This window comes from Carassius auratus, chromosome 24 (assembly GCF_003368295.1).
Source record: "Carassius auratus strain Wakin chromosome 24, ASM336829v1, whole genome shotgun sequence".
Taxonomy (NCBI): Eukaryota; Metazoa; Chordata; class Actinopteri; order Cypriniformes; family Cyprinidae; genus Carassius; species Carassius auratus.
Genome location: NC_039266.1, coordinates 2,130,088 through 2,147,077, shown reverse-complemented (window position 1 = coordinate 2,147,077; position 16,990 = coordinate 2,130,088). Strand labels below are relative to the sequence as shown.

The 16,990-nt window shown below is 34.9% G+C and overlaps 3 protein-coding genes across 3 annotated transcripts; 1 reads left to right on the top strand and 2 right to left on the bottom strand.

Annotated features, from left to right (window-relative positions):
• The first annotated feature begins 1,415 nt into the window (after window positions 1-1,415).
• Window positions 1,416-9,257, top strand: mss51 (MSS51 mitochondrial translational activator). Its single transcript, XM_026200604.1, has 7 exons — window positions 1,416-1,770; window positions 2,441-2,610; window positions 2,706-2,852; window positions 4,774-4,898; window positions 5,162-5,725; window positions 8,013-8,106; window positions 9,020-9,257. The coding sequence occupies exons 2-7, from the start codon at window positions 2,453-2,455 to the stop codon at window positions 9,207-9,209; spliced, it is 1,278 nt and encodes a 425-aa protein (XP_026056389.1). The 5' UTR covers window positions 1,416-1,770; window positions 2,441-2,452; the 3' UTR covers window positions 9,210-9,257.
• A 4,142-nt stretch (window positions 9,258-13,399) lies between these two features.
• Window positions 13,400-14,254, bottom strand: LOC113041840 (myeloid-associated differentiation marker-like protein 2). Its single transcript, XM_026200417.1, has one exon. It carries the CDS (start codon window positions 14,252-14,254, stop codon window positions 13,400-13,402), a length of 855 nt encoding a protein of 284 aa, XP_026056202.1.
• A 951-nt stretch (window positions 14,255-15,205) lies between these two features.
• LOC113042011 (myeloid-associated differentiation marker-like protein 2) lies at window positions 15,206-16,308 on the bottom strand. The gene has a single exon (XM_026200617.1). The coding sequence runs from the start codon at window positions 16,286-16,288 to the stop codon at window positions 15,419-15,421; it is 870 nt and encodes a 289-aa protein (XP_026056402.1). The 5' UTR covers window positions 16,289-16,308; the 3' UTR covers window positions 15,206-15,418.
• Between the last annotated feature and the right edge of the window lie 682 nt (window positions 16,309-16,990).

Genomic DNA, 16,990 nt, shown 5'->3' with positions numbered 1-16,990 from the left:
CTCTGAATGTTGTCCTTCAGTGTCTCCCTCTGTTGGTGTGTGTTGGGCTGACGTCACACACACACACACACACACACACACACGTTCTGTCTTTCTTTTGTAAATTGTACAGCGCTGGTCCCCTCTGCACAATCCCATCAGAAGAACTCGCTGTAATTATACAGATCTCTATCGACCAGGAGTATAATATGTAGAATATTTTATTGATTCTTGGACAAAAAATATATATATATAAAAGTTTAAAATCTGTACGGTTCGTTTGCAATCTCAGGTTCTGTTGGACCAAATGATTAATAAAGTCTTTGCTTTGTTTCATTTTTTTAAATCAAGACACATGAGTTGCTGACTTGTTTCTATTTGTCACATCTTAAAGTTGAAGTGTATTGTTTTTTAAGTGTTAAAATAGTTTTCATATCACAGTTTAATGTAGTAGACATTCTTATATTTATATAGAGTTCTCAGCGTTCTTATACTTTTTGTAAATTCATTGGTGGTGCAGAAATGATGGACTAACAGTTTTATTCTACATTACAACTTTATATTATATTTTTAATGTATTGTGAATTTTCTCTGATCCAGATAGAGAAAGTATATTTTAATACCGCCAAATAGGTTTTTTTTTTTTTTTTTTTTTTTTTTTTTTTTAACACCGTATAACCAATAGAACCAAAATACATACAACTTGTAGAATAATATATACATTTTAAATGTAGTTTGGTTTTTAATAGAATGTCCCCAGTAACCACTGCAATATTTTATTTGGCTATAGTCTAAACAGCAGAAACAAATTTACCCTAAATTTTATTTAAGATGCACACACACATATATATATATATATATATATATAGTTTTTAGAAATGTAATAATTTAGACTTTTTTTATTTCAACTGTCACTTTGTCCTAAGAATGACCCTGAAATTTCACTTAAATACATTGATCATAAGAATTATATATGTACTATATATATATATATATATATATACATATACACAATTATTGTATCATTGTGATTAATTGTATCCAAAATAATTTTGTTTGCATATGTGCGTGCATTGTATAAGTTTACTTATATATATATACAACTGTATATGTGTGTGTGTGTGTGTATATATATATATATATATATAATATTTAATATGCACAATACCAACACATATCTAAACAAACTTTTATTTTGGATGCAATTTATCACAATCGTTTGACAGCCCTAATAAATGTATGTATATATATATATATATATATATATATATATATATATATATATATATATATATATGCACATACACACATACACATATACATGCACACACACTCTTACTTTTTTCCTGAGTGACCCAGTGCTTTCGTCATGTAAATGCATTTAATATGAGATGGTAAACTCCATCTATGTAAGAGCGAGGATCAGTGCAGGGTTAATAATATGGCAGTATGAAGGGGTGACTGAAATGTGGGTGCACTGAAGGAAGTGTAGTTTTGGGTAATAAATAGCCGGTGGGGTCTCGGCGTAACTCTAGAGCTCCTGGAGTGTCTGGGGGAAGGAGATCTGCAGGGTAAGGAAAACCTTCTGGCTAACTTGAACATGTTCCCAGAGACCTGGACCTGGACGGATGTCAGGCTCACCCCTCGTCCCTAAAAAGGAGAGCGGGATGAGTGGATGACAGAGAGGTGGAGTTACTGAAGAGAAGCAGCACACTGAGACTGGATCGGGATTTTCATCAAGTTTCTGCTGCTCATATGTGACAGAAAGAACTGACGCATTGCTGTTTCACTGTGAGTATTCATTTTCAAGCTTTCAGATTTTTATTTACATTTTTTTCTTTTTTTTTGTTAGTTTGTTAGTTCACAGGGTTTCTATGGCCTGAGTGCGAAAATTGAAATGTATTAGAAATAATATTTCAGTCAACTGCTTTGAGTGTGAAATCTGAAGACTGGAGTAATGATGCTGAAAATACAGCTGTGCGTCACAGAAATACATAATATTTTACGGTATATTCACATAGAAATCACTTATATTAAATAGTAATAATATGTACAAAAAATAATAATAATAATAAATAAATGCATGTATTTCTATTCCTGAGCTAATGAAATAATGGACAAGCGGTGTGATGTGTGTGTGTGTGTGTGTGTGTGTTTGTTTGTGTGTGTGTGGTGTGTATGTGTGTGTGGTGGTATGTGGTGTGGTGTGTGTGTGTGTGTGTGTGTTGTGTTGTGGTGTGGTGTGTATGTGTGTGTGGTGGTGTGGTGTGTGTGTGTGTGTGTGTGTGTGGTATGTTGTGTGGTGTGTGTGTGCGGTATGTGGTGTGTGTGTGTGTGTGTGTGTGTGTTGTGGTGTGGTGTGTGTGTGGTATGTGGTGTGGTGTGTGTGTGTGTGTGTGTGTGTGTGGTGTGGTGTGGTGTGTGTGGTGTGTGTGGTTTGTGTGTGTGTGTGTGTGTGTAGAGCTTACCCAGAATGGCCGCTCCAGTTCCAGCGCTCCCAGACTCTTTTACTCCGAGTTCAGACAGTGTTTACTCGGATCAGTTTGGCTTTTACTCTCTGGACAGTAATGTTCCTGGTCTTTCTAAAGTCATCCTAGAAAAACTCAACATGAAAGACTACAAAGAATACAGGTGAGAAACACACACTTCTAGAGGACACCGGCTCGGACTTGTAGTGTTCAGATGCTCTGACTCTCTCTCTCTCTCTCTCTCTCTCTCTCTCTCAGGGCTGCACTCGAGGGCAAAGGAAGGGTGGGGTTTCGCTCTCACAAAGAGATGTTTCAGAATCTAGAAGAGACTTTTAAGTTCTGTACCTGCTGCTCCAAACTCCCATCTGACCTTCCAGACCCGAAGGCACTCAAACGCTGCATTAAGTGAGTAGAGACACACAGATCACAACATCACTCCTTATAAGATGTGAAGATTACTGAAATATAAACCATAAAATATCACTAAAACTACACTAGAATTATTTATCAATTGAATTGTGAACAGAATTGTGAGTTTATCATCTCAGTTTTTCATCAAAATTCTGAATAGTCAGCATTAATAACTAAAAATTTTAATGTATATAATCACAGAAAAAAAAAATTGAATTGTTATATTTATTATAAAACAGTTTATATATCAAATAAGTAATATAAAAATTACACGTAATATGTATAATATATTTGTAATATATATAATAAATAAATTATATATTCTATAATGTATCAAAATGTATATAAAGATAACACAACTCTGACATGATTTATATATCGTGCATTTGCGAGATTCTGAGATATTGCAGATTTGAGAAAAACAGATATTTTAAAAGATATTTTAATACGATAAGCATCCATAGTTTTGAAAGTGTTGTAAAAACGTGGAGATTGAACAATTGAAAGTTTAAAGACTCTAGCTTTGATATTTGACCAATGTTTTGATAAAACTTTGTTTCAGTGACAGTTATTCAGTAATTTAAGTCAGGAGTGCAAAATAATAAATCCGTATTATGCCACATTTTGAATAGAAATTCACCACTCATTCATATTCAGTCACATCTGCAGCGTTTATTTGTGTTCATAGACTCACTGAACAGCGTCAATAAGGATTTATAGACCAAAGATGCATATCTGCGGAGATATATGGATATATTTACTGATGTTTACTTCATATTTCTTCAGACAGAATCATCATTTCTATTAATTTTCCACTGATTTGCACGATCTGATGATAAACAGCCTTTCCCAGCACTGTCTCTGTGTGTTTGCTCCTCAGTGCTCGTGCTGTGTGTCAGACACTCTGATTGGTCCATGCAAAAAATGGGGGGTGACTGGTAACAAATGGTTTTACTACAGTAAGCTCAGTTTATTTGTGGTAAAATCATAGTAAAAAGAATTTGTAGCCATGCTTTTGGGACTTTTTTTGTGACCCAAAATTGCCAACATTATAGATCAGTTCACACTGTTAATAAATCAGTCTACTAAGAATTATTGTTTAAATTACAAATAAAATATTAATTATATATATTTTTGTATTTATATCAAAACACATTATGCTACATTATATTTTATAATATTTCATTTTATTGTATTATTATTGTATTAATTGAGTAGCATATATATTCCATCGTGTTTGTTTGTGTTTATCAAATAAATGAATTCTATAATTATTAATTATAGAAATTATATTTAAGATGTATAACATATTTTTATATTTTATAATATATAAATATACCATACTTGGCTACATTACACAACTTTTTAATTATATATTATTAATAAATAAATATATATATATATCAATCAAACAAAAAAATTATAATAATCACTTACAACATAAGTCTATACTTACATAATATGCTTATATATTTCATTAAATATTACATATATATATATATATATATATATATATATATCTGTGTGTGTGTGTGTGTGTGTTAATATTAAACAATATAAATATATTTTTAAAATTACATTTTATTTATATTCAATATCTTTTTATTGCATTATATATCATCTTTCATCATATTTGGTTGTGTCTCATTTTGTCTTTGCTGGCTGTTCTCTTAAAGCCTGATCCAAGTTTTTATCCTCTGTGCAAAGGGGAAAAGTTTACGACAGAGTCACACGCATCGCATGATGCCGCCACACAATAAAAACTTAAAGTACTGAAATGATGAGGGCAGCTGCTAAAAATGGCACGGACCTTTTAATCTGTCTGCTGAAGCCTGGACTCGTAACAGTTGATATTATGCAATCGGTTTAGCACGAGCATGATTTAACTCTTCAGCGTCTGGTTCTGTGCTCCCAGGTGTCTGAACGTGTATTACTGCAGTAAAGACTGTCAGAAGAAGGACTGGTCTCTGCATAAGAAGTTCTGTAAGATGCTCCATAAGGTCTCCATCGACAGACTGGTGGAGTGGCTCATTCACACAGGTCAGAGAAACCGTGTGCACAGCGCTGGCCAAAACATGCTCAGACAAAAATCTCATTACAATTAATGGCAAAATTAATGCTTGGAAATGTAAAGTGTTATTTCATACTAACACTTTACCGCAAAAGATATGCATAAGTGACTTAAAACAGTTTTTAGCTGCTGAAAATACTAGTGTTGTAATCATTTTGGCCACCACTGTGTGTGGTTGGAGTTGTGAGAGGTTGCTAAGTAACGTTCTGTCAATCATCCTGTCCTCCAATAGGAGATCTTCCTTTCTCTACGGAGGCGTGGTCTCGTCCCGCCAAAGACATCAGGTGTTGGGATGATTGGGTCTCCATGCAGGGAGATCTGACGCCCCGTCTGGACACAATCCTGTCCAGACAAAACATGACAGAGCTCTGGACCAATGCCTGTAGGCCGCGGCCGGAGGAGGCGGAGCTTCGTAAGTCCATGTGGCGAGTGTGCAGTGAGTTCTTCTCTCGGTCGCTGACGCTAGGCCTCGGGATACAGATGGCCCGTCTGGACCCGTATTCCCGTCCTCTGACCGTACATCTAGTGGGGGCCGGTCACAACGAGACCCTGGGAGCCAGAACCACAGACATGGACGAGCTCAGCCGCATGTTCCCAGGGCACCAGGGGCTGGAGGTGGTGATGGTGGGGCCCGAGGTGGTCCAGGGGCCCATCATGAGGCCCCCGCTGAGAGCGTTCGGACCCCGGGGAAAGGTGTACATCAGCGCTTACAAGGGCCTCTATCATCAGTTCTGGGAAGAAGTTGTGGAGAAAGGAGAAGCGGCCAAACCAGATCTAGTGGTCGGATTTCATCCAGGTACAAACAAACAAATGCATTAACACTGCATAAGAGATCAAAACTGGTAAAAGTCATTTTTGGTAAAAAAAAATTTAATATAAGTATCTGATGGAAAATAAAAGTGAAATAAATACAAAAGTGACCAAAAAATGTAAACAGAAATTAAAAAATAATAAAATGAAAAATAGCACCTAACAAAATGACAACAACAAAAAAAATCTTACAATTAATAAACTGAAAATACAAAAAATAATAGTGCACTACAGAAAGCAGCGAATTGAAAAGGAATGAATCAGTGAGTGGTTTTTTGATCAGTTCCCTGAAATGAATAGCAATGGTTTGTGTAGTGTGTGTCTCAGTTCTTCAGTCCGAGGTGTTGAGGAGTTTTCACCGTCGTCTAAAGACATTTGACCCTTCACGCTTCAGTGGGGGTTTCATTTCCATCTTTAGATTCAGACTAAGTTGATTCTTTGAGGAGATTCACTCAGTAGAGACAGGTGCCGCTTCACCAGCTCTGACTTTTACTAGCAGTGATTCATAGAGACAGCTGTCAGCCACATGATGATCACTGAACCACTTCAGCTCATTTAACAACAAGATCTTAAGACATTTAACTTCGCTGTGGTGGTGTAGTGGTTAAATCCCAGAGGGTTGTTGGTTCTAATCCTGGACGTAAGATGAGCTGAAATGAATGATCTGAATGAACTGGGAGTCGCTTTGAATCGAAGCATCTGCTAAATGATCAGTGACTTATTTACATAGCAGTAAAATTAACACTTGAGAAGTTTCACCTGCTAAACTGGCTCAGTGACAGATGCTTGAGTCCTTAACCTTCACGTCTGGGAAAAATTTAGCACCAAATGTTGAGAAGTTTTACTTCCTACTTAAAGTGTCCAGGAATCTATATTTAGGGCAGAAAATATACAGAAAATCCTATCAGGTATCAATGGATTCAATATTGAGACAATATTTTGATTTTATTTTAATTTATACAATTTGATAAAACGGCTAATTATTTCTTTGAAATATGAATAATAAAAATATTATTTTCATTAAATACAATTCAGTGGTTTCTATAATGGTCTTATGACATTTATAATAAAGTTATTATAAAACTAAAACTAAAATCATTATTTATAAAATAAATGTTAACTGAATATGAACTTTTTTTATTTTTTTTCCGCTAGTTGTCAACATTTCTCCTTTTTATTTAGTTTAACTTTAAGTGCTAAAATAACTTAATTAGTAAATAAAATTAATAAAAACTATAGACATTTAAAATAGTTAATATGTTTTTATGTAAAGCACTTTGAATTACCATTGAGTATGAAATGTGCTATAGAAATAAACTTTCCTTGCCTTGCATAATAAAACTAATAAATACAACAAATACTGTATATATATATATATATATATATATATATATATATATATATATATATATATATATATATATATATATATATATATATATATATATATATATATATATATATATATATAAGAAAATATAAAGAAAATAAAAAGGAAAAATATAAATGGTCTGTTTAAAATATTAATGTAAACAATTAATAAAAACTACAAACAAAAAAATAAATATGACAAATATAAATTAAATTTAAATAAATGTATGCATTTAGCAGACTATCAATTTTTACCTATCATGTGTTCCCCGGGGAATCGAACCCCCAACCTTGCCCTAGCTTGCTTGCTAACAAATATATAAATAAGAAAACAATATAAATCAAGTCTTCAAATATTAACATATATATAAAAATATATATACATAAAAAACATTTAAACTAATTAATATGACTATGACTAAAACTTTAACTAAAATGGGGAAAAAATCAACAAGAAAATATACAGAACAGATATATGTGCATAAAGTCTAATTACAGAAAATATATAAATAAAAACATATAAAAAAATACATAAAGTCTAATTAAAAATATTAATGAAAACTATAATAGTAAATCAATGATAGTCAAATTGTATTGATTCTGGAGCTTGCTTTTCATCCAGGCAAGGTTCATCTTGCTGAAAACCAAGGTAACTTCTTGCCCAAACACACACAGCTCCATCATTCTCACCCGGGGCGAGAGTCTTTATAACACTGCTGTTTCTCTGGGTCTCCTCATGTCCAAACACACATGAGCACACTTCTAATCTGGGAAGAGGGGATATACACGCTATCAATCACGTAGCTAAACTCTCTTTGTGTGTGTGATCTGATGATCTGCAGCTGTCAGCTTCTGTCCTCTCTTTCTGCTGAGCCGGTTCTGTTGTTTGTGGTCTGCTGCAGGGTTCCACGCGTCTCAGGGTTTAGGAGAGGGCTGGCTGCCCACATTACTGCTGCTCAGAGACTATAACATCCCGTCCGTCTTCACCATGTACAAGTGAGTGACTCACGTTCAGTGTTTACATGCCATGTGAACTGAGAATGACTTGGAGAATAACTTCAGTTTACTGATCAAAACTTCGGTTTGACTGATTAACTTTCTGTATACTTGTTTTATTATCTGTGTGTGTATTAATAAAATTCTGTGTGTGTGTGTGTGTGTATTATAATTTTAATATATTATACTGTATCTTATCTTATATAATTTTTGTATGTATATACATACTACTTTTTATATATTATATATTTATATATTATTTATATATATATATATATATATATATATATATATATTTTGATATGATATATAAAATAAATTTTATATATTTATATACAGTATATTTTATTGCATTTGTATTTATTGTTATTTTACAACATTTTATAAGAAATAAATATGTATTATTATTAATAATATTTATTATGTATATTGTATTTATATATTATATTTTTAGATATATTTTGATATGATATATAAAATAAATTGTATATATACAGTATATTTTATTGGATTTTTATTTATTGTTATTTTACAACAGTACATTATATTTTATTGCATTTTTATTTATTTATTGTTATTTTACAATAATAAATCAACAATATTATTAGTATTACCACAAGTAGACCATGGTGTTTGATTCCCAAAGAAAGCATTAAAAAATGTATGCCTTTAATAAATGCAATTCACTTTGGATTAAAGCATTAGCCAAATGCATATACATTTATGTTTTCATTCCTAATGAAATTCTTCAGTGTTGTTCCTGTTGTTCCAATTTCACTGTAACATCCTGTGGGTCAATTAAATTCAATTTGTACATTTTTTGGCATTTTACATTTTTGCCCAACCCAAGCCCAAACACAGTCTCCGGTTCGAGGATGACTGTCGTTGATTCTCTGCTGTGTGTCTGTTGCAGTGATGCTGAGCTCCAGTATTCCCTGCAGATCCTCATAGAGCTGGAGATGGACGTTAAAGACACCGGACCCAATCCCTTCAGCTCACAGAAACCCGAGCAGGTCCAGTCCAGCCCAAACAAAGCCCCCAGTTACTGCAACGCCTTTTATATTTACTTTCAGGGTCTGCTGGAGACACAGCAGGAGGAGTAGACTCATCGCTTTCATTTATTCAGAAACCAGCTGAATGCATCTTAAAAAGAAAAACTGCAAATGACCCCCTAATTATGTCACTTGCTAATACAGTTTTATTTTTTAAGAAAATAAATGTTTCACGTAAAACTGCTGTTAAAGTTGTTTGCAACACAGTAGTAAAAAATAAATAAATGCATATCCTGAATGCACTGTAAGTACCTTTGGATAAAGCGTCTGCTAAATGCATTCATGTAGAATGCAAATGTAACACGATTTAGTGAACGTTTAGCGCCCCCTAGTGTCTGATATGACATTTTCTTCATTTGCTCTTTAAAAGTTTGAATTATATCATATCATATTATATTATATGTGAACTTTTTTTTATAAGAATGTTACAATCATCTGAAAGCTGAATAAATAAGCTTTCCATTGATGTATGGTTTGTCAGGATAGGACCATATTTGGCTGAGATACATTTACAAAATACCTTCAAAGAACATGATCTTTACTTTAATATTCTAATGATTTTCGGGCATATAAAAAAAAAAAAAAAACGATAATTTTGCCCCATACAATGTTTTGTTGGCTATTGCTATAAATATACCCCAGAGACTTAAGACTGCTTTTGTGCTCCAGAATTAAAAATAAAAATAATCTTTATAATCATTCATTTTTATTTAACACCAAAAGACACATCTATTTTAATTCCTTAGAGAGAGCTTGTGCCAGATTTTGTATCTGTTTGTTTTAGTTTCACTTGAGTGATTATTTGATATGGAAGAAGCTTTATAAAGTTAATAAAAACATTTATATAAGCAAATACAAGATGCGTCTGTATTTATTTTTCTATAGTGTCTATTAGTCTGAAGCTCATACAGTATAGGAGACAATGTCTTGTAGTGCAAGTGACATTAAAGTTTAAAGGTTTATTTTTTTATTTAAAATCTGTTTGCTATTCATGTATTTGTTTAGCCTATTTAGCTATTTATTGGCCTTTGTCTCCTGCTTTAAAAAAAAATACATATATATATATATATATATATATATATATATATATATATATATATATATATATATATATATATATATATATATATATCACAAAAAAATATCTATCTATCTATCTATCTATTAGTGTCTTATTAGTTGTCTTAGCTGTCTCATTGCATGCGGTGCAGTATTTCGAGAGGGGATATAAATATCCCAGCAGCTGTCTGTGCTTCTGTTCATTCACTCCGGCTTCATGAAGGCCCTCAGTTATTGTTTAGTAATTAAATCAAGTACAGTGCAATCTGCTGTTTAGCTACTACATTAATACCCCAGTTCCTGTTTTCTCACTCTGCTTCATCCTCATGTCATCTTCAGCATTCATTAAAAGAGTCGGAGTGACTGCTGAATCCCGAGCAGCGCATGTTTAGACTAGTGCTAAAGAATCACTCTCAACATCAAATTAAATGTCTTTTATTCATAAACAGTCTTGCTCTTTGCAATAACACTAGCAGCAATAGTAATCATACTATTAGCATAATATACCTTCTCTATAGGACCTCTATTGTCCCAAAATATTGATTGATATTGCATGGTTTTGTGTCATGTTTTTGAGCATTACACAACCTGTTCATGTTTGTGCCAAAAATACTAATGATAACAAAATACTAAACATAAACATTAAACATATGTCTTAAATACATGCATATTTATATGCATACTTCCAATGCCCTCCATATAATTGTATGAGATTTAGTAATCAGAGCAGTATTTACCTTCTTCGTGTGAGCTCTCACTAGAACTTTATTTATTGAAGTATTTATAAGTATTAAAATGTTAGGTTTTATTTTTCAATGTAGTATTGAAAATTAATGACGAATATGGGATCAATGTATTTAATGTATTAAATAAGGCCTGTAATATTGTTTACATGTCCTGCTGGCTGTGTATGAATTGATTTCTACAGCTGCGTTAATTTGTTTAGCTCATTAATTCAGTGTGCCTTAAGTCCTTTAGCGTTTATTCAAAAATCATGCAAATATACTGCTAAATCAACTTGTCATTTTAAGATAATCCAAAGACTATAGATAGCATACAAATGATGCACTTAGCACACAATGATACAGTTCAAACATAACTACATTTAGTTTAATTTATGATTATGATTTTTTTTTTTTAAGGAATGAACATTTAAATCTTTTGAATGTAGATTTTATTAATATCAATTAATGTGTATTTAGTGTACATGGGGGGGGGGGGGGTCTTGTTGAATCCAGTTGAATGCATTTTTTAGCATCATTTAAAACGGGCTTACAGAGATGATGCTGACCCTCAGAAGATGCTAACCGTGAAAAATATACAGAACTAACAAATATTGCTACAAGTGTGATTGCATCATATAATAATTGCTGTTAATAGTATTCATCGTCTGGTTGACTATGTCTTTTATTAATTTTTCCGAAACTTTCTGTCATATGCACATAAACTGACAGTCACCACTGATAAGCTACTACTAAATATTGTAGAAATTCATTTTCTGTAAAGTTGCTTTGCAATGATTTGTATCGTAAAAAGCGCTGTACAAATAAACTTGAATTGTTTGGAGCGCTCCATGAACCACGTGACCGTGCGGCGAGATCAAAGCGTTTTCGCAACTTTAATGGCTCTGGCTTTAAATGAAGCGCTACATTTTACGATTTATAGCACATTAAGTTACATTTAGTGTGAAAACTTACAAAATTTGAAAGCTTAGAGTGTTTATATCGCAAGCAGTGTTGCCGATTTGGAGTGAAATTTAAGTCCGGTTCACACTAGCAGCGACTTTTTTGCTAAATACAAACATGTTGGAGGCAAAATACTAAACATAATCTAAATATAAATTAAATCTGTACATACAAACAAAAATTGCGTATGTTTATTTACGACTGAGTGGAGAACGATCACATGTCCTCTGCCGTCTTCTATCCTATTGGCTGTTGCTCCCGAGCGTCGCTCTTCATTTGCATAATGTTGAAGGATTCCGAACTTTATTGCATCGCTGGACACGCCCCATCCGGTCGCCATTAAAATGAACGGGATTGTATCACCTTGCTGTTGCGTGCAGTGTTGCCAACTTAGCGACTTTGTCGCTAGATTTAGCGACTTTTCAGACCCCCATAGCGACTTTTTTCCAAAAAAGCGACTAGCGACAAATCTAGCGACTTTTTTTGACAGACCTTATTTAGTCTCTGAGACTCTCCGGTACTGCCGCACGAGCTCTCTCTCTCTCTATTTCTCCCAGCGTGCGCACACGCCTCACTCTCTCTGCATCTGCTATGTTCAACGAGCAGAGAGGAGCAGCACTTTCAGTTAAAAAAATATATTCTGTTGCTTCTAACTCTATTTTACATACAAGTATAGCCGAAATCACAGTACAATCATTATCTTAATCTTATGTGTATGTGATTTCATTAGACAATGTCGTGAATAGGATTTTAGTGTAGAGAAATAACATCTTTGAGAGCTGGTTATGTATTCTTAATAGGCGCGTTTCAGTCATTATAATATTAATTCCATTGTCGGACAACAGAAACATTCAAATATAATAATAAAAAACTTTTATTGAGAATTTTTGGCTGCCTTAAAATGCAGTACATGAGCACAGAAAGGGCAAGATAATATGACGCACTTACGTCACGAATATGCTAATTAGCATATGACGTCATCTAGCGACATTTAGCGACTTTTCAGGCAGGGTTTAGCTACTTTCCATTGAAAGAAGTTGGCAACACTGGTTGCGTGTCGCTTGTAGTGTGAGAAGACAGATCCTTGAAGCATGTGTCTCATGCCTAATAAGCGAATGTTGGCAAACCTGGGCTAAACATGTCATTTTTGACAACTGTTTTATGATAGAAATGTTAAAGTAGCCTTTGCAATGATGCAGAACTACTCAAGTTTGTCAAATTTAGCCTTTAGCCATTTTGAATTGAAAAGTACGCTATTGATTGGCTATTGTTTAATTTGTAACTGAATCTTAACGAAGCCATTTTCGAAATAGGCATAGGACTATGATTGAATGTAATGAGATAATCTTTTAAATCACTTTTAATGTACTCCTTTAATTTGCTTGAATTATTCAATTTATTTCAATAAAAAGACCCCCTTACCTACAAAAATTGGTTTGTTCCCCCTTAGAGTTCAAAACATGGTCACATCTTTACATTCATGACTTTACAGTACGTCTAGTTTTTTTTACAAAGTACAATCAAAGTCCAAATGAGGTCTGCGAGGTAAAGCCCCAAGTTCACATACGTCAGGACTGTGACCAAATTAAGGTCATGAAATCGATAATCGTGGGTTTTGGAGTCTCTTTTATAGTTTTTATAGCCAAACACAGGCCAGATGACGGCAGCAGAGACGTAAAGAGAGACAGCAACGGCGTCAAGCACCAGCTCCAACTTATTGAGATCGCAGCATCGCAGCAGATCCACACACTTCTGCAGGTGTGACGGGATCACCACCACGGTTGGAGGGAAGCACACCACGTAGACCAGAATGCACCAGATCAAACCGCCAGGCCGGAACCGGTTTTCAACTCCTTTGAAGTAGCTGTATACCGCGGTAAAGATGAGACAGGCTACAAATGCCTGGCTGAAGCGCAGGATGCCTCGTAGGCTGGAGAGATAACCTGCAGGACACTTCCGTTTTAACATCACGGTTTCTGCCACATACACACCAAACGCCAAGATGGAGGCGATGGCGCAGATAATGTCTGCGATGCATGTTGTGCACACAAACACGGTGCAGTAAATGAGGCACGCAGACAACAGCATGAGGGACGACAGAAGGTTCAAACCACAGGAGAGATCATTCCAAGAGTGCTTCAGCACAAGGAGCTCGATCAGTTTATCCACCAGGCACTTCTCCATAACGAAGACCACCACAGCCACAATGAATCCGAATACCCACACAAACTCACACCAGATCCCATACGGACTGGACATGGTGCCACGAAACATCGGGATGATCAGGGCCAATAGGCAGAAAACCATCTGGAGAATCCGGAAACTTTGAGAGAGACTCAGTCCGAACAACATTGTTCTTCATCTGATGCCAGAGAAGTGTGAGCTGTGTGTTCAAGCGGACCATTACTCCACACTGCATGATTTACATTTACACTGCTGATAAAGCCTTTAAATAAAGTGGTCTAATGTTAATTTCTCAAATGCACTGTAACCTTTCTGACAGCAACAAAAAGTTAGTTTAACGAGTTAATGAAAGTATGAACAGTTTCAAAAAGACTGGTTTTCTGCAGAAGTGAGGGATAATGCTCAGAAATTTGAACTAAGGGTTTTTAAACAGTGTTATGCCAAGGACCTCCAAATGATCCCTTTCTATTTATATTACATAATATATATTTAATTAGATTTTCTCAGCAAGAAAGTCTCTTCTTCTACTCGAAAGTAAACCCAATGCTGTGATTGGCTAATAGTTGTGTATGCTTGACAGCCTAGATCAGTGGGTCACCAGACTCGGTCGTGGAGTTTAGCTCCAACCCTAATTAAACACACTTCAACCAGCTAATCAAGGTTTTATGTATATATTATGTATATGCAGGCAGGTGTGTTGAGGCAAGTTGGAGCTAAAATCTGCAGGACACTTGCATTCAGGATCAAGTTGAATTGTGCATTTAAAGAATATAAATATGTGTGTGTGTGTGTGTGTGTGTGTGTATAATATACATATAGGAAATAAATTACAAATGTTAAGTTATTTGCAAAATTAAATAGCTTTTAACATGATAAAATACATGATAATGTTATTATATGTTAATTGTATTATTATATATGAATAAATACAAATGTTCACACAAATGTATGTAGATCTTTAATAAAAAATAAAAACACAGAAATTAAATATATTCATTTATTATGAACAATCAAGCTTTTTATGAAAGTGAAATAGAAGATACATAAACATTTCCATTAACTAGAAAAAAGAAAACAGTGACCATGACAGTGACTCTTAAAAATAAAAATGCTGTGGACATCAATAGTTAAGTGCAGAACGCTTACAATCTACTAAAACTTTCCAATGCACAAAAGCTTCTTTAAAGTAGAAAAAAAGGTTCTTAAGATAATTAAAATGTTCTTCACAGGTTATTTTAAGAACTGTTCACTTTAAGTTCTTTGGGAAATAAAAAACGGTTCTTTAATGGCTTTAATTTGCAACCTTTATTTTTAAAGTATACAGCACTGATACTATTGAGAGCGTTTGAATCCACAGATACCCAAGCAGGTCAAAACCAGATCAGCAACATACAGGCCCAGATTAATGTAGGTCATGATGGTCACAACAAACTGGATGCTCCATACACAGCTGTTTCCCGGACAGTCTTTGGGCCGCGGGTTTCCCTTGAAGCTGTAGGTGGGCCAGAGAATAGCAGCAGAGATGTAAAGCAGAATAGATATAACCAGGAAAATCATTGTGAAACGATCGATGCTGAAAGGCAGACAGTTCTTTAACTTGGTCAAGATGTTGACGATGATGGTTAGGAGGGTTAGAGGCAAGGGAATAGCATAGGCCACGATGCACCACAGCAGAGCCGGTTTACCCACGTAACCAATCAGGGATATGAGGATGATGCATGCAACGAAGGCTTCGAGAATCTTAATGAAGCCTGGAAGCGCAGCCACGTATGTTGCAGAGCGTGTCGCATCACATTTGTCCCTGAATGTCTCCGCACAGTAAAGCGCACAACACACCACAGAGAGGATCGTGACCATCCAGCCCCAGATGCACTTCCGGCAGATGTAGAAGTTGGCGAACATCGCCGTGCAGGAGAACGTGCAGAGCGACGCCATCATGGCCATGCCGGTCGTAAAGTCGTCCCACTCCATGCAGAACCCCAGGATCAGCTTGTGGATGAGGAACATCTCCACTATGGTGATGACCAGCGAGATGATGGGACACAGACCCCACACCAGCATGCAGTAGATCCAGTAGGTGTGAAGCGGGTGACCCCAGACGTAGCTCACCGCAAACGTCACCGCACACATCACGATCTGCAGCATGTGCAGGGCACCGCGAGTGCTCTTCAGAGCCGAGAGAGAGAACTTGGGCTTTTCCATCTTGGCGTGGAGTGGCTCTTCGACAGGTCTGAAGGCGTTATGAAAATGAGCTGCTTTCAGAGGAAGATAAAAAGGCATGACATGTCAGATCAAGACACCGTAAAGCTCCACCTCTGCCTAATGATTATCACTAGGTCAAGATACTCAAAAGTCAAGTCACATTTATTAATAGTGCTTTATACAAAGTTCTTCAATTATGACACAAATTCAATTCAGCTGTAAAGCAGCTATACAAATGACAATAGTGACATTGAGTATTGCTTCAGTTCAGTTCAATAACCGTCAATTTTGCAAAGGTCATCAATTAATTCAATTCTATTAAGCAGTTCTACAGGAATCACCAGTGTCATAATTCACTATATTCACCTTATTTCGAAGCTGATTCATTTAATCCAAAAAATATAAGTACTTAAATTTCATAAATTTAGCTCAGTTTAGTTATATATCTACACACACACACACACACACACATATGTATATATATACAGTACAGACCAAAAGTTTGAACACACCTTCTCATTCAAAGAGTTTTCTTTATTTTTATGACTATGAAAATTGCAGATTCACACTGAAGACATCAAAACTATGATTGAACACATGTGAAATTATATATGGAATTATATACATAACAAAAATGTGTGAAACAACTGAAAATATGTCATATTGTAGGTTCTTCAAAGTAGCCACCTTTAGCTTTGATGA